The sequence below is a fragment of the Camelus bactrianus genome, chromosome 7, assembly GCF_048773025.1.
Source record: "Camelus bactrianus isolate YW-2024 breed Bactrian camel chromosome 7, ASM4877302v1, whole genome shotgun sequence".
Classification (NCBI taxonomy): domain Eukaryota; kingdom Metazoa; phylum Chordata; class Mammalia; order Artiodactyla; family Camelidae; genus Camelus; species Camelus bactrianus.
Window position 1 is genome coordinate 52,399,956 of NC_133545.1, and position 20,248 is coordinate 52,420,203.

The 20,248-nt window shown below is 38.7% G+C and overlaps 1 protein-coding gene across 2 annotated transcripts in view; it reads left to right on the top strand.

Moving 5' to 3' along the window:
• Nucleotides 1-19,104, top strand: part of AGMO (alkylglycerol monooxygenase) — a 323,670-nt gene extending 304,566 nt beyond the window's left edge. The window contains exon 13 of one of the 2 annotated variants that reach the window (XM_074367405.1): nt 18,946-19,098. In XM_074367405.1, the coding sequence (XP_074223506.1) occupies nt 18,946-19,035 (90 nt within the window). In that variant the 3' untranslated portion in view covers nt 19,036-19,098. Of the gene's footprint in view, nt 1-18,945 lie in introns of both variants that reach the window. The other variant, XM_074367406.1, reaches the window with a different exon arrangement.
• The last annotated feature ends 1,144 nt before the right edge of the window (nt 19,105-20,248 follow it).

Genomic DNA, 20,248 nt, shown 5'->3' on the forward strand with positions numbered 1-20,248 from the left:
AGGAAGATAATTTAAATGGCAATTAGTAAGAAAATGATAAAAGTAAATGATACACACATATAGTGGATGTTAGGCAGCTAATTAAATAATGATGCAAATCTTTTCATTAGTGACATGAGAAGACATAACAAATTGTTTTGTGAAGGAAAGTGCTGGTTAAACACATCAATGAAGGGGGAGAACAGACGAATCTCGCCCTTGGAAAGGAATTTGAAATAATTTATGTAGAGACGCACCCCTCAAGGAAGTGGAATTTACTTCCCACAACCTAACTGTAGGCTGTGCATAGTGACGTCCTTGCAAAGAGTACAACGTGGAAAGGAGAAAAAAGTATGTACTTTATACCAACAAACACTGCTTCAGCAAGCAATCAGGGGCAACATCAGCAGTGGTGAGTCGTGCTGATACTGTATATCCTCAATATGATGTGATGAAGGTGGCACTTTACCTCTGTGATCTTCCTCCCAAAACACTAACCCCTGTCTAACCATCAGGGAAAAAAAATCAGTCAAACCAAACACAGTGACATTCTACAAAATACCTGGCCAGAACTCTTAGAAACCATCAAGATCTTCAAAAACAAGGAAAATCTCAGAAACTGTCACAGCCAAGAGGAACTGAAGAGCCAGGAGAGCTGCATAGGATATGGTATCCTGGACAGAATTCTGGAACAGAAAAAGAACACTGGTTACAAACTAAGGGAATATGAATTCAGCATGGACTTCAGTGAATAATAATATATCAATATTGCCTTTTCATCGTGATAAATACACCATGCTAAAATAAACTGGATATGGGGTAAATAGGAAGACTCTGTACTTCTGTATCACTTTTTGGTAGATTTGAAACTATTTAAAAAGTTTTAATTGCTAGAAAGTAAACACCATGCATAGGGTATCTTTGCTAATGCAAAATACACACATATGTGTGTGTACCTGGGGGACCTCTGCACATGATAATATGCTAACCTTGGTTGTTTCTTAATGGTGGGCTTTTTTCTCTTTTTGTTTATCTTTTTTTCTAAATTAATAATTTATTATTTGTACAATGAAAAAAATACAAATGTAAAATCACCCTCTGTCCCCTTTTAAGTAGCCCATTATGGCTACAAGCTATAGAAATCTTACACAACACAGAAGTGCATTTTCTCACAAAACAGGAAACCCAGAGGTAAGGTGGGTTCTCCTCCTGTATGAGCTGGAGCTATGGGAGCATTTCCCTGTCTCTCAGCTGTGTTCTCAGCATGCCAGCTTTGTCCTTGTGTTTGTTTCCTTCAATGCCGACATTAGTTACATAGCAACATGTTTTCTTGTTCATATTCAGTGAAAGAGAGGAAAAACATCTCCAATTTTGGAAAAATATATGAAGCAACTCAGGTCACTATGCCATCCTCGACTAGTGACATTGGCCATCACATATTACAAATGCTCACTGGCTTTAAACCAAGTTTGCCGAACCCGTTACTGTTGGAGGAGTTGGAAATGATGGGTTAGGTCTAATCAGGATCCACCTGGAACTGGTAATGGAATCAATTTCCCCTGACAGGTGGGCTGGCTGGCGAGTATTAAAACAAAGTCTGTCATAGACCTCCTGAGGGGAAGTCTGTCTGCAAATGGGACCTACCTGCACAGGTTATCGACTCCTACAGCTCAGAGAAGTAGTAAGAGTAGTTATCAATGACTCACGATCTACCTGCAGTTTAGGTAGCTTCAATACCTCAATAGCTTAGTTCTGTCCGATTGAGAAATATGAACTAATGGCATGATCCACCAATCCTGTTTAACGACAGCCATAAGAAGGTGTAAGGGGTATAACAAGAGGCCAGAAGTATAACTGAAAGATGTCCTGCGTCAGAAAAGGAAACATTACATTTAGGCCAAAAGATCTGCCACCTGAGCACGCTGGACGTACCTTTTAACTTAGTTCAGGGGTCAGCAAAGATCGCAGCCTAGGGGCCGTTCCAGCCTGCTGCCTGTTTTTGCATAACCCGGGAGAAAAGACTGGACTTCAGTATTTGAAACGGTTTTTTAAAAATCAAAAGAAGAGCAATTTTTGTGCCACATGGAAATCAAATGGAATTCAAATTTCAGTGTCCATAAATAAGGTTTCACTGGTCACAATGACCCTTGTTTGTTTACATATTGCCTATGGCTATTTCTGTACTACAAGCTGGAAGAACTGAGTCATTGTGACAAAGACCATCTGGCCTGCAAAGCCAAAAATACATACTTGCCTTTACAGGAAAGGTTTACCAGCCCCTGACCTGGAGTCAGTTAAGGGCCTTATGTCCTCCCTTAACTGCCAAAATGTGCCCTCTCTGCAGCCAAAATGTGCCCACCTTCAAGAGGCCTCCCCAGTACCAACCCCTGCTTCTCTGGTTATCCTCCTGAGGAAAACAGGCAGATGGATTTTGCCCCTGAAACAATACTCCCAGAAGTCTCTGAACTAGGGCAGAATAGCATATTAATCAGTCCAACTCCAAGGCTCAAAGTTATCTTTTTCCGTTGTGCAGTCCAAATGACTTCCAACTATGTTATTGCATGTAGCCTGTCAGATATGTCTGAAGTATGAATGGCATTAAAGACACAGCTACCCTCTTGCAAAGTTTCAAATTTTGTATAACAGCCTCTGCAATCACCCAGCTTTTTTAGGTGCCTTTCTTTCCCATCCAACATATTTGAAGTATCTTAAATCTCCTGTTGATTTTGAATCACAGTTCCGACACCCCAAAACTGCACTGAGTGTGGGCTCCATCTAGTGACAGAGCATGGATAGTCTCTTGTGAGTGTTTTCTGTCTTGAGTCTTAGGAACTGTTTCTACTGCCTATGGAAATGCTCAGGCTTAAAAATATCCTGGCTCCCAGGGAAAGAGTCCTCCTCTTGTGTAATTAACCAGTGAAGAGCCAGATGGAGACCACGTAGTGGGGATGATAACCCCGTGGACAAGTCTTTGAATCTAAAACTCGAACTCCACAGTTCCCTTCTTGGCTCTGTGTGCATAGTAACATTTCGGGCAGCTAACCAGGTAACGTCCTAACAGTTTTACCCCTAGGACCTCGTTAATGCTTTGCAGTGTAAAACCAGGAAACGCTGATCTAATCATCAATGTATATAAGGACTGTAAAGGCTCCCTTTTTTTTTTTTCCTGTGTTTTTCTTGAATCCTTACTTCCGTTGCACCTGCTTGTTAAGGCCCCTGAGACCTGCCAGCATATACTGACCATCTCCTTCCCCTGGAGGAGGTATACAAGGCCAAGTTTAAAGCTGCAGTCAAACAGAGCATATGTACCCTGGCACTGCCAATGCTAGCTAATGACCTGTACCTCTACTGAGGCCGGTGCATCTGGCATTGCTTGTGAAGCCCTGTGCAGCCAGAATCTGCAGTGGATATCTGCATAGCTAACAGGTGTATGTTTGCTGAGGTATGTCTGGCCCCTGCACCATTGCCGGGACCTGCTCTGGCCCGGTATACTGGCTGAATTTCTGTAGACACAGCCAGTTGCCTGTGGACAAGATAACATTATGCTGCAATAAATGATGATGTCTACATTTCACATGCGTTCAGGTTTAGAACTGTTCCCCTAGGACGCAGCATTTAAAGGTCAATTACACTTGTATTCCCAAAACCTCTTGCAATACTCTAAGATTTGAAATTTTAAATGCCTGTTGCCTTACAGTTAAAAGGTACACAGGTTTGTGATGCCACCTCACTGATAATGGAGGGTAGATTTAAATTTCTTGCTTGAGTTGGCCTTGAAGAAGTGGTTGAAAAGCTCTCAGAACAGTGATCCTTGCCGAGCAACTTCAGGCAGAACTGAACTTTCAGTTTTCAGTCTGATCCGAGAAACCAGTGAAATGGCTGAAATGTGTTATAACTGCTTTCAAAATGCTCTTTTTTTCCTTCCCTTTGTAGTGTTTGGCGATTGTAACAGCCTTCTAAATACACCAATTTTAAAGCACATAGTCTGCTTTTAATTATGCTATTCAAGAATGGGCAGCGTGTGTAAAGTTCTGTGATGTAGTTACTCAGTGTCTTTGGTCTCCTTTTTGCCTCTTCTGTGGAATGTCATTTGCAGTATGCCTACTTCTAATCAGACACAAAGCTCTTTCATGAAAACTTTTTTTTGATAAATATTTATTTACAGCCTGTTATGAATGAGATATTTGAGAAGGGAGGAAAGGCACTCAAAATTTTTCTAAATAAATCTGGGCAAAAAACCTTTTTTCTTAATTTTCAATATATATTATATTTAATAATTGGCAACCTTTTAAGACAGTGTTTTATATCAGCTGTTCACCTTTAACACTGAATAGAACCAAAAGTTGCCAATCACTCTAAGTAGTGTTTTCTAACTCTCTCCAGAATATTCTTTTGTACATTCCTATGAAGTAACTTTTAATTTTTTTATATTGTTTTAAGCTCCATAAAAAACTGACTGCTACAAATTTGCATGACGTGTTGGTGCTATTTAGAGGCATCTGTCAGTTTGTATCAAATTAAAGACACACTATTAAGTTATCGAAAATCTCCCAATGTGGGAACAAATAAAAAGAGAATCCTTCTCCCCTCTCTTCCTCCTTTTCCTCTTTGTCCTCTTCTCTAACGGCCTATGGGATATTCTACTTTGAAAGACTAAGAGCCATGTGAACCCAACTGCTTTTTTTTTTTTTTTTTTTTGGCTTAAAATTTTTTTTTTTTATTGAAGTATGGTCAGTTAACAATGTTGTGACAATTTCCAGTGTACAGCATAAGGCTTCAGTCATACATATACATACATATATCCACTTTCATATTCTTTTTCATCATAGGTTACTACAAGATATTGCATATAGTTCCCTGTGCTATGCAGTATGCACTTCTTGTTTATCTATTTTATATATAGTAGGTAGTGTCTGCAAATCTCGAACTCCTACTTTATCCCTTCCCACCCCCTTCCTTCCTGGTAATTGTAAGTTTGCTTTCTATGTCTGTGAGTCTGTTTCTGTTTTGTAAATAAGTTCACCTGGGTCATTTTTTTAGATTCCACATATAAGTGACAGCATATGGTATTTTTCTTTCTCTTTCGGGCTTACTTCAGTTAGAATGACAACCTCCAGGTCCATCCATGTTGCTGCCAATGGCATTATTTTATTATTTTTTAAGGCTGAGTAGTATTCTATTATATAAATATACCACAACTTCTCTTTCCAATCATCTATCGATGGACATTTAGGTTGTTTCCATGTCTTGGCTACTGCTTTCCCCCCTTTTCTCCTAAAGACCCTTCTTACTACAGCAGGCCAAATGATGAATTCTTTAAATATACATTGAATTCTGTTCCTGTTCTACTCAAAACCTAAAAATGGCTTCCTATTTCAGTCAGAATAAAAGCTGAAGGACTCTGAGTGGTGGGTGCCCCGTTCCTCTCAGACATCTCTTCTGCAGCTGCTCCATCCGCTCCACATCTTTGTTGTACCTTGGATGCACTATGCACCCCCCTGCCTTAGGGCTTTGCACTGGTTGTTCCCTCTGCCTGGGATGTTCTCCCCCACATAGCAGCATGGCTAACTCTGTCACTTATCTGCTGTCTTTTCTCGAACATCCTCTGCTGATTGCCTCTAAAAGGGCCACCTGCTCTCCGACTCTTCCTTCCACCACTGGTCCTCCTTATCTGCCGCTGTGCATCTATTTTTTCTATCACATTTCTATGTTTATTATTTAATACCTGTCAGCCCCCCAAGAAAGTACACAAGGCCTGGAGTCTTTGTTTGGGTCACTAATGTATGCTAAGTATGTAAAACCTTGTTCAGCACTTGGTAGCTGCATAATTATTGAATGAATAAATGAATGGATACAAATACTCCTCCATGTGAACATATATACATAAATATACGCCTCTGAATCATTTGAATATGCTCAAAGTGATCTTGTATTTGTGCACAGTAATTTAATTAATTCTTTCCTGTGGAGCATTGACATGCTTTCAGTTTTCACTGTTATAATTCTGATGACCAACAGTATATAGTATAAGTCTTTGTGTACTTGCCCATTTACAGAAAAATACCTTTGGTAATTTTAAACTATCCCAATTAACCTGCACTGTATCCATTTAAAGAAATGTAAGTGTATGGCGTAGTGGTTTCAGTAACATATAAGAAAACCGCTAGAGGAGGAGGAGAACTTTCCAGGTCTGCTACTGCCTAATTCTGGGTGAGTTACTTAAAACCCTTGAGCTCATTTTCCCCCTCTTTACAGATGACCTGCACTTTGTTGATCATCGATGTCATTTGTTTGAAAGGATTAGGTAACATAAGAGTGATTGTTTTGAGAATTATACATCTCTGTTGAAGGTGTGGGTTGAATGGAATCTATTTGAAGTCTGCTTTCTAAGGGAGACAATTATGTAAAGAAGAAAAGAACGGTGGGGAGGGTATAGCTCCATGGCAGAGCATGTGCTTAGCATGCAGGAGGTCCTGGGTTCAATCCCCAGCACCTCCATTTAAAAGTAAATAAATAAATAAACCTAATTACCTCCTCCCCAAAAATAAGTGAAATAAAATTAAAGTTAGAAAATAAAAATAAAAATAGTTGGACCAAAAAAAAAAAAAAAAAAAAAAGACAAGAACGATGACTTATTCATCTCTGTATCCCTTCAGGTAGGAAAGGTGCCTGACACATGGTAGCTGTATTACTCAGGGTTCTCTAGAGAAACAGAACCAATAGGATACGTGTGTGTACATGTATGTATATACAGACAGAGAGAATTATTCTAAAGAATAGGACTTTTGTCACTAGGAGCAAATGGATGGAGACCATGGAACTTAGCAGTGGATGCTAGAATATACTCCAATAAATAAGACAGGATGAACTGCCTTTCAGTAGATGTGAGTCCAGAAGCTCGAGCCAACTGGCAGAAGCCATGTGAACCTGAGACCTTCTTGTACCCTGTCGCCCTCAGGTGCCTTGGTGCCATTTTAGGGAAGAGTACCATGTGAAAAAGAAAGTCCAAAAAAGCTGAGCAATTTTCTGAAAATAACATTCACTAAAAGAAAACTATTTAAAATGAAAGTGTCTGTGGCTCAGTGTAGGTTGCCCTCACCCCTCACTTTTCTCCATCCCTCTCCCCGGGCCTTCCATAGCTTTGTAAGTGCTAAGCTTGTTAGGGAAAGGACTGCTGAAAATAAATAAGTCCACTGTAGAACATACATAAGCTATATTTTTTCCATATCTGATTATTACTAAGTAAAAATTTAACCCTGCATCCCTTTTTCTCTCTGTCTCTCTCTCTCTCAACTATTTTTAAATCTACAAAATATTTTCAGTAACTATTATGTGACTTCCCCATCTCAGGTGTTGGGAGGAAAAATATTTTTCCCTGTGTACTTCTAGGTTCTAAGCTGAGAAGCCCCTGTAACAAAAGACAGATGAACAGAAGAAAAGAAGAAAGAAATTTAATAACACACAGTCTTCCTGGATACCTGGGAAACCTGGGAAAACTGAGGAATTCCTTGAAATGACCCAAGCCACCTCCTTAAACTCCATCCCAAGCTAAAGACAAAAAGTGGTTGAGGGCTGGGGAGACATTTTGGGGAGGTTTGCAGGCACAACACCAGAGTATGTTTGTGATGCAGATTTAAGAACTTGCCTTCCCCAAAAATTAGATGTTCTGGAGAGTTAGTCATCCTTTACTTCCTGGGCAAGAAAAGGAGACACAGTCACACATAAAGATTTCTTTTATAAAAGTAAATGTCTCTTATAAAAGGAAAACTTCTCCTCTGTTTCCAGAGCTTCTCGTGTGTCCACTGTTTCTTAAAAATAACCAAACCAGATAATCCTTATACCAATGAGATGTATTTTGGGGTGGCAAATTTTGCCCCCCCTCCTTTGCAGGAAAATATCATTCTTTTTCTAGGATGAGGCTTAGAAGCTGAGATAATTTAGTGACTTCTTTCTCGTCACACAGTGAGTCACAGCAGAGACATGATTCAAGATTAAATCCTTAGTTTTTTTTTTTATTGCTTGGTGTGTGAAGTCACACTGCCTTCCAATATATTTTCTGAAATGTCAGTTATTTTTATTTTTCTATAAGAAACAATGTCAATAAGAAGTAATGTTTTGGTAGTAAAACATTACACAAACCAGTAAATAATACAAAGTGAGCTCACACTCACGTGGCATGTGTGCACATGGGGTTCTTCTGATGAAGCCTTTGTTCGCTTAAAGGGCCCTGGCCATTTAGTGTGTATGTCTCCGGGAGGGGCTGGAGGAGAGGGCTGAGTGGAAAGAGAGAAATGTGGATTTCATGACCACACTTCACTTGGCTCGAAACTCTTCCCATCAGTAGAGAAAAATGCAAACTTCTCGAAAATGGCAAACTCCATTTGCAAAGACTAAGTAATTTAGGAAGAATACAAATGAGAACTTTACTACAATCATAAATGAAGAATGAACCTTTTGTCTGAGAGCATCAAGGCTCTGGGCAGCTTATGGGGCTGTATTTTCCTTCATTTCTCCTCCCCTTAAGGAGTGTGATCAGGAGCTCAGAGGACCTATGGTTTAACTCCTTCATATGAGTATATCCATCACTGTACTTGCTTCTACTGATGGCCCCAGATTCTTGGGAGTAATTTCTATCTTTCCTTCTTAATCACAAAGTAGAGTCACTATTTTCTGTGTATGTCAGATGAAATGGTTGTTGTCCACAAAACTCTTCAAATCTGTATATTTTGGGAGGGTTTTTTTGTTCTTTTGAGTTTTTTTTTTCCTTAGAAAACATGGAAACTGAGGCCCACATCTTTCTTCTGTCAGAAAGCTTCCTATCCTATTGCTCCAACACTAGCCGAAGAAATTCTAAAAATCCTCACTATCACAGTGAGCTACATACAAATGATCACTTTGGAAAAAAACTCCAGTTAAACTCAGTGTTTCCTTTATAAACACTGTATTTTATCTACTCATATTTTTGTTGTGCTGAAAACCAGTAAAACACATGAAACACTAATATTTTCAACTCATGACATTTTATTGGGATAAGAACTTCTCTGGCTAAACTCACCCTAAATCACTGTCACAGAAGCAACATGAAAGGAGGGGGAAAAACCCTGAAAAGAACACAAAAAGAGGAACAGCACTGACATTAATTGTACTAGCCCTTGGCACACCTGGCCATATAGACAGTTCTTCTTGCTTTCTGGCTAATCAGGATAATGACCACCTTTCTATGTTAGGGCTTTCTCTCTGCTCCTTGGATCTCTGAGTGGATAGAGCCTACCTCTCCCTGTGCAGCTGAAATCGTCATATTATTTCCCAGCCTCCCTTGCAGGAAGAGCACAGTTTCATACTCATTATTTCCCAGATGCCCTTGCAGGTAGAACACAGTTCCATACTCATTATTTCCCAGACGCCCTTGCAGGTAAAACACAGTTCCATACTGATTATTTCCCAGCCTTCCTTGCAGGTAGAACATGGTTTCATATTCATTATTTCCCAGATGCCCTTGCAGGGAGAACACAGTTCCATACTCATTATTTCCCAGCAGCCCTTGCAGGTAGAGCAGAGTTATGGGACTTATGTGCTTCTAGACTATGAATTGGGTGCTAATGATGCAAAGAAGCGGGAGCTACAGAATTTTGTCTGAAAGAGTGGTGGGTACAGGGAAACTGAGCTCCTGAGGTAGAGTGCTGACTATGTTGACGGCCATTTCGGGCTGTGGGAGTTACAGTTTGTAGTGCCTGGGGTAGAGCGAGTGTCCTCCCTAGTTCAGTGCTCCAGCACAGTTCCAAGCATCATTGCTATATCATCTCTAATCTTAGTTCTTTAGCCCTTCTCATGAGGCTGTGTATTATTCAATATTTCATAAATTCATTTTGCTGCTTATTTCAGTCAGAACTGATTTATTCTGATTATAATTAAAAATACTAACTGATATACCAAACAATTATTTCTACATTATATAAGGAGAAATAATGTTAAAAAAGTCCATTCAAACCATTGGAAATTACTTTCCAGTCCAAATACTGTATAATGAATACGTTGAAGAATGATTAAATTGTTGTATGATGTGACTCTTTCAGGAAATTAGACAGAGCTGTTTGTGTGTTTAAACCATTCCCACTCTGAACACTTCTTTAAAATTTACTGAGTAGGTTGCTACATTTCACATATTAGGAATAGTATATTGTGAAACCATGTGCTCTCATATGAATTGCATTATTTTCTCCTTACACTCTTCACAGCACCAAGGCCAGTATTTTTTAAAAACATTTTATACTAAATTAATGTTTGATTATTAATTTATTGTTTGATTCTTTTGGAAATGTGTGCAGGCAGCAGAATAAAAAAATCACCATCATAGCTGTGAACATATGATCTGTTATTCTTACCTGTGAATGCCAGTTCAATATAGGATCTTGAATACATTACATAGAAAAAAAAAAATAACCTAAAACATTTTCTGTCGAATGAGCATTTAAATGTTGAAAGAAATTAAAATACTTTTGTGGCCAGTATTTGCAATTGATAATTATGGGATAATGTCTTAGAGTTATTTGGGCTCTATGTTGTGGAAACATGCTTAGAACAAACTTATGCAAAAAGGAGGAGATAAATTTTGAGAGTCCAGAAGTGTCTTATCCAAGCTAAGAGTAAAATGTATACTGGAGATTCATGATGGAAGTGAAGGAGCTAGAGAATCCAGGAAGTCAGTCTTTGATCTCTTTTTTTTTCTTGTCTTTGAGCCAATGTATCTCGTCACAGCTGCTCTTTTACGTCTCCTACATTGTTCTTTCTCTAGTTTAACTTTTTTATTTCTCTACAGACAGGTTTCTTGGGTACCAAATTTTTATCACCTCAGTACCAACTACCTTCTTGGTGCAAAATATCTGCTGACGTCATTTTCCCATTTCTTGGAGGGCATTTGGCTACAACTGAATCAAATGTTCACCACTGGTATAACCAATGTGGCTCAGATGGTGCAGTCACGTTTATAAATATGACTCCTAGGGACCCTTCGTATGAGGTTTTTGGTATGGAAGATGTGGATCTCAGGAAAAATGTTGGAAAGTTGGGAACTGGGTCAAAAATTGCGTTCTACAGATTTTAATAAAAGTTAAAAGGCATTCCATTTTGTTCAATCACTTTGCTATTTAAAACTCCTGGAAGGCAAAAATAACTCTTGTAATTCATAATACTTACAAAATCAATGCTTAAATTGCACTTAACATAAAATCATCAACTTGTGCTTGTACTCTGTACATTACTTCAGGGACTTCACTTGTATTCTCATGTTCCGTTTCAGGAAGAGCTCAGGAGGGAGCAGTGAGGAAGAGTAAGGTACGCCTAATCCCAACAGCAGGAAAATTTTATTGTCATTTCCCTCAGGAACCAGAAAAATATCTAAGTGACCTCTGCCTCTATCATTTCTAAAACCTGTGGAAAATGTTCTCTGAACATACATAATAATATCTTAGATATATCTAACACCCTTATGAGGTGGAAAACACGTTCTAGGAATAAAACAGCCCGAGAACTGATACATCAGAAGTGTTTTTAACGGACGTGGTGTAGCAAACCGCCAGCTGTTAAGTCTCTTCTATTTACGCAGGTCTCTGTGTAATCACACCAGGATAACCAATTATGATGCTTGGATGTACATTTTCTTTTCCTTTATTGCTTTCTTTTTATGTATTCTGAACATCTTATGTAGAACTTCTTATTTATAGTGTGCTTTGCAATATTTTTTCTAAGAATTCCCAAAATAACAAAGGAATATAATTGCATGATGCAATACTTAAGGCTGGGACAACTGGAAAATCTCTGAAAATATTATTCCTCCCCCTTGTGCAGTTTGTTAATATTCTCTACCCATTAGGACAAGTAGAAAGAGACACCTCTCCAATTGATACCAGGTACCAGTTTTATATGTGTCTTGCTCACTCTTTTAAGGCTTTTCTGTTTCTTATCTGGCTCCTGTTTTCCCTAGGAAAAGCAAAGATAGGATTTTTTTTTTTTTTTAAATATGCATGCTAGCTGAGGATGAGCATAGGGAGAATGCACTAACCCCTGTTCTTTTCAAGTCCTGGACGTTTGCCCTGGAAACATGTAGTGAGAAGAAACAGAAGAAATGGAATCTCAGCAGAATTAAAAACAAAGCAATCAATCTCTACTGTGTCTCCCAGCCCTTTTTTAGAGCTTAAAGATTTTTTTCAGAGTTAAAACTTGAGATATTGTGAAAAATGTATTTTAACTAAAGTCTTTGTTAGAGAAGGAAAAAGATTTCCCTCCACCCTTTTTTAGATCTTCTGGCTGGTTTAAGAATGAAATTGTCATGGGACAGATTAACATGAGAAAATCAAATTTAATAAGATCCACCTACATGCAGGCAATTGACCGTTATATGCAGTCCTGAACTAAACAGAAGGGGGTGGTAGGGGCCTGGGACTTTAGAGGGGAGAAAGATAATTTACAGGATGGGGAAGGCGAATATTTGGTAAGCAGATGTTTGCTGCACCATGCAGAAACAATGGGACACTTCAGGCCCTGCCCAGTTTTAACTGCCACACCCAGACCCATGTTCCTTGCAGACATCTCTGATGCTAGGGCTTTCCCTAGAGAGCTCTCCCTTTTATGTAAATTCTTTTAGGGAGTTAAGGGGGAGGTAAAAAGAAAGACTTCTTGAGTCTTCCATTTCTTAAAAATAATCAACAGATGACTGAATGAAGAAGATGTGGTATATACATACAATGGAATATTACTCAGCCATAAAAAGGATGAAATAGTGCCATTTGCAGCAACATGGATGAACCTAGAGATTATCATACTAAGCGAAGTCAAACAGAAAGGCAAGTATCACAAGATATCACTTATATGTGGAATCTAAAAAAAAGATACAAATTATATTTACAAACCAAAAACAGACTCACCAGTATAGAAAAGAAACTAGTTACCAAAGGGGAAAGGGCAGGGAGGGATAAATTAGGGGTTAGGGATTAACAGATATACATTACTATATATAAAGTAGATAAACAATAAGGAACTACTGTATAGCACAGGAAACTATATTCAATTTCTTGTAATTACCAATAATGGAAAAGAATCTGAAAAGAAAATATCTATATATGTATGTATATGTATAACTGGATCACTTTGCTCTACACTTGAAAGTGAAATTGTAAATCAACCACACTTCAATAAAAATTTTTTTTAAAAAAAGAAAGCACAAAAAAATAATAAATCAACTTAAAATAATCCTTATGTCAAAGAGACACATTTGAGAGGGTGGCAAATTTTGCTCCCCTACACCTGCAAACTTGCCCCATTCTAAATAGGTTTAACTCATTTCCCAGCCCCCACAACAAATAACCCAAAATATATTTTTATAATCTATCTTAAATTTTTTCTTTCATTAAGTACAAAAAGCTAGTTGTTTTGAGGGCCCTCAACTTTTGTGGTAATATATAGATGCTATTGGGAATCATATACCAAAAAAATATAATCAAGAAACCATCTGAGAATAGAGATGGGATATAGGACATATACACATATAAGTTGCTTAAGAGCATATAGTTTCACCAAAACAACAACAGTTCAATCCTGAATACTGTACTTGGTTCTGCTCAGCATTTTGTATTTATTTTCAGGACTAAATGAAACATTACATTTACTTGTATTCTTGGTGTTTATCATTAGTGTTTGTATGGTCAGGCCACCCAGGAAGCCTGTTCTCTTACTCTCTGTATATCCCCTGCTCCACCAGTGCCGGCTTCACCTACACCCTACTCACATGACTGACCTTCCTACATCCTTGCCCCTACTCCAGCTATGATTGTTCTTACCAAAGGGGCAGTGACGGGCATCTGGTTTCCCTGGTAACCAATGAGCCAACCTGAGGTCAATTTCCCCTATAACTGTTAACCTCCTCCTGCCCCCAGAGCAAAGCCAGCCACCGTGTTCGCACACAGTGGGGTGTCACTCCAGGACTTTGCTTCAGACGTGTGAGCTCCTCGGATCCATTAAACCATTCACGTCTCTGTCACTGACTCCAGTCTTCCTTCTGTCTGGAAGCTGGGCGAGTACAGGCCTAGTAGCCCCGCGCGTGCAGCCCAACAGTGTTTCTTAAAAAGTCCCCATCGATTAAAGCACTGTCCTAAGTCCTGGGATATAGTACACAACTTATTTCCCTCCAGGAAGAAGATTAAAATTTAATTCAGAGTGGAAACATAAAAACAAATCAATTTTATGCCAGATCTTTATAAGCACAGCAGTCTGGGAAATTCTGCTTTATGAATGGACCTAGTTTATCTTAACTTCCCTTTGCTTTTGGATGTTAATTCTCAGAGGGGCTTGTAAGATAGACTCGTTGGTCTAGAAGTATTTCCTGCAGCAATAAAACTATTGCGATTCCATTGTAAGACCAATTCATGGGAAAGAAACAAAACTTGAAAAATCCAATGTGTTATAAGCATAAGATACAGGGTGAGATATCTCTTGCTATCTTTCATGGCTCGGTTTTGCTTTTGTTAATGTACTTTAAAAAAAAGAGGTTTCCCTATGAATGTGTTGCCCTCCATATGAAGGTTGATTTTTGTTGTTTATCCTTTATGACATGATCAGAGAGTTTCCCTGAGGTCCCAAGGCCCCCCTATCCTCTAGCAGCCTTTCTCAAACTGGCCTAAGGAGACGAGTCACCAAGGGAGGGTTACTAAAATGTATATTCCTGGCTCCTCGCCAAAGTAGTGGAACAAGGGCATTGTTCTCTATTAGCCACAATAGACACACTTCCTAGGGTCCACAATGCTTTTAGGATCCCCAAAATAGTTCTAATTTCTTTCAAAATTGGAAGAAAAATAAGCATAATCCAGCTTGGATACATATGTCTTTATATCAACAGTTATAAAATATAATGTTTAATAGTTTTTTATGGGTAAAAGAGGCCTCTGAAAGCAGAAGTCAGAACCTGGCCTTGCGTAGTAACCAGAGTATCTGCGTTTTAAGGAGCACAACGAGAACGGTTTTGAAACACTATTTGAGGAGTATTTTAATGGTATACCGCCTCTGGGTTCAGGCAGGGTTAGGGATATGTGATCACTGCGTTTAACACGGGATAAGAGACATTAGAGGGGGTAGACCACACATGACTGTGGGAGGCCCAGAGAATGACGGTGGGGAAAGGGGATTTGGAGGCCAGCCCTCCCGAGCACGGGGCGTGGGTGATAGGGTGGAGGCTGGCGGAGGAATCCAGGAAGCATGCTTGTCCCGCCGAGGGAGTAGCACCGAGCAGGCCGAGCCAGGAGAAGTCTGCACAACTGTGGCCTTTGCATCTGCTCGGGTGGGAGGCGGGCGTAGAGGTCACTGTCACCAGGGCTGGCAGCCTGCCAGGAGAACAGCGGGACAAGGGGCCGGAACAGCGGGGCAAGCTAGGATGCAGCGGCACGTACTCTGCGCCCGATCCTGCCCTCAGCTAACTGGATGCCCTTTGGAGAGTAACGACCATTTCACTCCGGCTCCCGAATCTCCCGCCCATTCCTCGCGCTGACACACAGCGGAAGGCCTGTAGGGGAAGGGCTCTGGGACGTGTAGTTCCCGCGTTTGGCTGAGCGGGCTGCAGGTCGCCGCGCCTGCTGGCTTTCCGACGAGGAGGCGCTGTCACGTGCTGCATCACTTTCACCTGCGCGGGGCCCGCGCGCCGCCCGCGCGCCTCCCGCCCTCTCTCCCCCCGCCCCGCGCCCGCAGTCAGCCCCGCGGGGCCGCGCCGCCTGCCTCGGCCTCCTGTCCCTCACGCCGAGCGGAGGCAAGGCGGGCTTGCGCCGCGAGAACTACTGTGAAAACGAATGAGCAAAACTAGTCGGTGTTTTGGTTTGGTTTTCAGTTGTTTGTTTTTTACCACAGTGTCGGGCACATGGTAAGTACTAAACAAACGTTACTATTACTAGTCTTTCTAAATTAGACCACAATTCAAGGAGTGACTGTAATAGGACTATAAAAATAGTTCTAAGTCTGCATCAAGTAACAGTGTTGTTTGCAGTTTTAAGAATTTAAATGCAGACGGAAGAGTCAGACTACCCAAAAGGAACAGTCATTAGAGGATTGACTTTGTACCAGCAGCTGTGAAAAAGCCATAGAAATCAAGGGAACAATATCTTCAGTGTGCTGAGATAATACAGAGAGAGTAACTGTCAACCTAAAACTATTTATGGAGAAGAAAAGCAGTATACATTTCATGCATAAGGTATTTACTGCTGGAGAAACTTTTCTTAATGGAAATTGTATTTTAGGTGGAAGGAACATAATTCTAGGAGAAAAAAAAACCCTGAAATGTAAGGATGAATAGTAAGCACAGATATTAAAGGTAATTAAATTTAAAATATTAACTTTACTAAAAACAGTATTACCACTAACAGTTTTAGTAACTGAGTCCTGATATACTTTCCCACTGAACAAGACTCACTTGGGTTTCTGTGACTTCTTTTGAGCCTTTGCTGTAGCAGACCTCCCCCAAATTTAGCTGTCTTGCTTTAGTTGGGGCCTCCCTCCTAACGGGTTGGAAAAAGATTCCAGAAGCTATGACAGGTGTATTCTAGGTTGAATAAATGTCAAAATAATAATGCTCAATCCAGTACAGGTGTAGTTTCTGAATCAAGAAAAGATTCTATGTTTCAATATTCTTTTAACCATTGCAATTTTTCAGGGACTGGACTCACACACACAAGACCCACACCCTGCCTCTTTCAACTACCAGTCTGTTCTCTGATTGTATGCCTGATTTTTTTTTTTTGATTCCACACATGCGAGAGATAACACCATATTTCACTTAGCATAATGCTCTCAAGGTCCACCCATGTTGTTGCAAGTGGCAAGATTTCATTCTTTTTAATGACTGGGTAGTATTCCATTGTATATATATTCCACAACTTCCTTATTCATCTATCCATCAGTAGACACAAATTGTTTCTGTGTCTTGGCTGCTGTAAATAGTGATGCAGTGAACATAGGGGTGTGTGTATCTTTTTGAGTTAGTGTTTTTGCTTTCCTCAAATAAATACTCAAAAGTGGAATTGCTGGTTCATATCATAGTTCTATTTTTAATTTTTTGAGGAACCTCTGTACTGTTTTCCATAGTGGCTGCGCCAACTTATATTTCCACACACAGTGCACCAGGGTTCCCTTTTTTCCACATCCTAGCCAACATTTATGTCTTGTGTTTTTTATAGTAACCATTCTAACAAGTGTGAGGTGATATCTTATTGTGGCTTTGAGGGACTAGACTTTCTGAGGTTATGTAAATCTAACTATGGCAGAGGCTACTACTTTTCTCCCAGTAAATATTCTTCTCTTCTTTGATAGAGACAGAGTTCCTCATTTTTAATTGGTCACATAGCCACCCAGAGAAGAGACCACAGTTGACAGTCTCTTTGGAAGCTAGCTGCAGCTCTGACATTAAATTATGGCTAATAAGATACATTAAAAGGTAGTGGATGCAATTTCCAGGATGTGCCCTGAAAAAGGAGGACTGAGCTGTCCACTGCCTGCTGCACCCAGTTATTAAGGCTAGACTGTGAATGTGGTGGTGAGCAGTTTTGGACCCTGAGGAGGAGAAGCCCACCCAAGAGATAGCAGAGCAACAAGAGGGAAGGAGCCTGGGTCTTTGACACTGTAGAGTACCTCCTCCATCTGGGCTTTCATGCTTCTTTAAGCCATTCTTATTTTATATCCGTTATACTTAGTTGAAATATATAATGTTAAATAAGTAATGGAGTGACTACAAAAGAACACGTGTAAATTTATAGGCACACTGAAATTCTTTCCTGAAAGCACTGCTTTAATCTGTATATTTTGTGAAAACAACATTAACTTTTTCTTATATGCTGTAAATAGTTCAGTAATTTTTCAAATAGTACTTTATATTTTAGAAGACAATACCATGATCATGAAAGCACTATAGAAATCTAGAGGGGAAGTTCTGTGTTGATGCTTTTATCTGTAAAGTGTGTGTCCTCCAGAAAAAAAGTGTGTGCCTTTAAGACTAAATTTTTGTGCCCTGTCCATATGTGTAGGTCATTTTAAGTAATAACCAAAATAATAGAATATGATCTTTTTGGTTTTGATTTTAATAAAACTGTAATGGAGTCTAAGAAACAACGCAACTAACATATCTAATCACTTCACTTTAATGAAGATAACTTTGACAAAAAATACCTACCTGATTGTTTCTTTTGTGTAGACAGACTCACTGTATAAAGCTAAGCTTTTTAAAAATATTAGGAAATGATTAAATTACACAATATGTAAGCCTACCTTTCGTGCAACACTAAGTAATTCCATCACATCTTTCTTTCCTTTAGTAATTCATTTAGAACTACAGTATTTGAGCCATATGTTAAGCTTTGTGTTTTATGTATAAATTATTTACATTCTAACCTTCTCTTAAGAAGCTAGTGACTTAAGTTAGATTTATGATAAAAAAAATACTAACTTTACAGATTAAGAATCAGTTATCAAAATCTGAGTCTACACATTTTATAGCATTAACTTGACAAGACTAAATGTTTATATTTCAAAAATTATAAAGCATATCAGAATGAACTATGTGGTTGAATTAACCATTTTATATCAGGATTATTGTTACTTATGTTTGAGTGCAGGATTGGATCTGCGCTTTATTTTAGTTTTTAGTATATTTAATAAATCACTTCTATCCTCAGAATAGAAAATCTTCAGTATCTTAATTTTCATAGGAAAACGCGGTTGTACAGATATTTTAATAAGAAAAATACCATCTTCTTTGTTTGTAATATAAGTTTTCCTTTCAAATCATTCTTATGAGCAACAGATTAGAGCATATTATCCCTAAAATTTGAAAATGAAATCAGAGGTTTCCAATTTGCTCCGTCTTGGAAGACAGTGGATGTAGGTCATAGCACTTGCTCTATGGTATGACCGTAAGATAATCATTAAATTTCTCTGTTGCAGAATATCCTGAAGAGACACGGGATGATAATCCTAGCATCTTCTCTTGTGAGAATAATGGAGATTGACAGTGAGAAGTATATGGAAAAATAGGAAAGGTGAGACTCGTTTAACCTAAGATTTGGTAAAAATAACGTTTAGGTTTCCTTTTAAACACTACAGTTTATTTTTTAAAAAATATGGAAAATACAGAAAAGACATTACCCGTAATATCACTCTCTTGAGATAACCATCATTAATATGTTAATATATGTCCATTGTGTTGTTTATTCTGCACATATAAGCCTTTATGTCTGTAACTTTAATACTAAATTTACAGTGTATTCATAATTTGATAGGCTGAGCATTTTCATACATTTTAAAATAGGCTTTTTAATAACTTTATTTCATAGGATTTTTGTAATCATTTTTTATTTTGGAGGTGTTCAGGAAGCAGTTATCTTTTCAAATACTATTAATAGGAAGCAAGTTGAAGATGGCACTTAAGACATCATGTATTTATTCAATATCTTACTTCATTTCTTTTGAAAAGTACAGGGCAGTAATCATGTGATGTTTTGACCCTACTGATAAAAATAAAGTTATTACGTCGCTTAGCCTGCTCCCTTGCAAATAAGACATAAAAATGACTGCAAGCACCAGTGACTCCTCAGAGCACCTTGGCACTTAAATTGTGATGATACTCAAAACTTTGTAGCCTGCTGTAAAGGAGCAGGTGTAGACAGGCATGTAAACACATCATTACAATTGAGGAAATGCTACTGTAGGTAAATATGTTTGGAAGCACCTGTCATTCTTTACTAAAAATATTCATGGACCACTTCCCACACACATACACACCATTGAGAATGTTAGGGATTTGAAAGAGTCATGAACTTCTTTTGTTTGTTTTATTTGTGTTTTGTTATGCTTTCCTGGGTAACAGATAAATAACCTTTGGGGTATTTAATTAATTTTTTAATCTTCAGTTTCTATGCTGTGAAACAGATTTAAAGAAAGTACTGTACTCTAAAGTTATTTAATTCAAATTTAATGTTTCCTTATAGATCAAAGATAAAATGTCAAATGGTATTGAGAAAGTCAAACAGGTGCTAATTACTTCGGATTATTTTACAGACTATTTGACTGCGTATTTATAGCATACTCATCTGCCTAATAATACCAATTTTAGCCCAAGTTTCCAGACTTTAAAACAGCAGTATGCTTTCTGGGTCTGCCAACAGTTTATGCATGTGAGAGAGAAATATTTGTAAATAAGATATTCAAGTTTAACATTGATGTATATCTTTTTATACAGGCCAAGTAA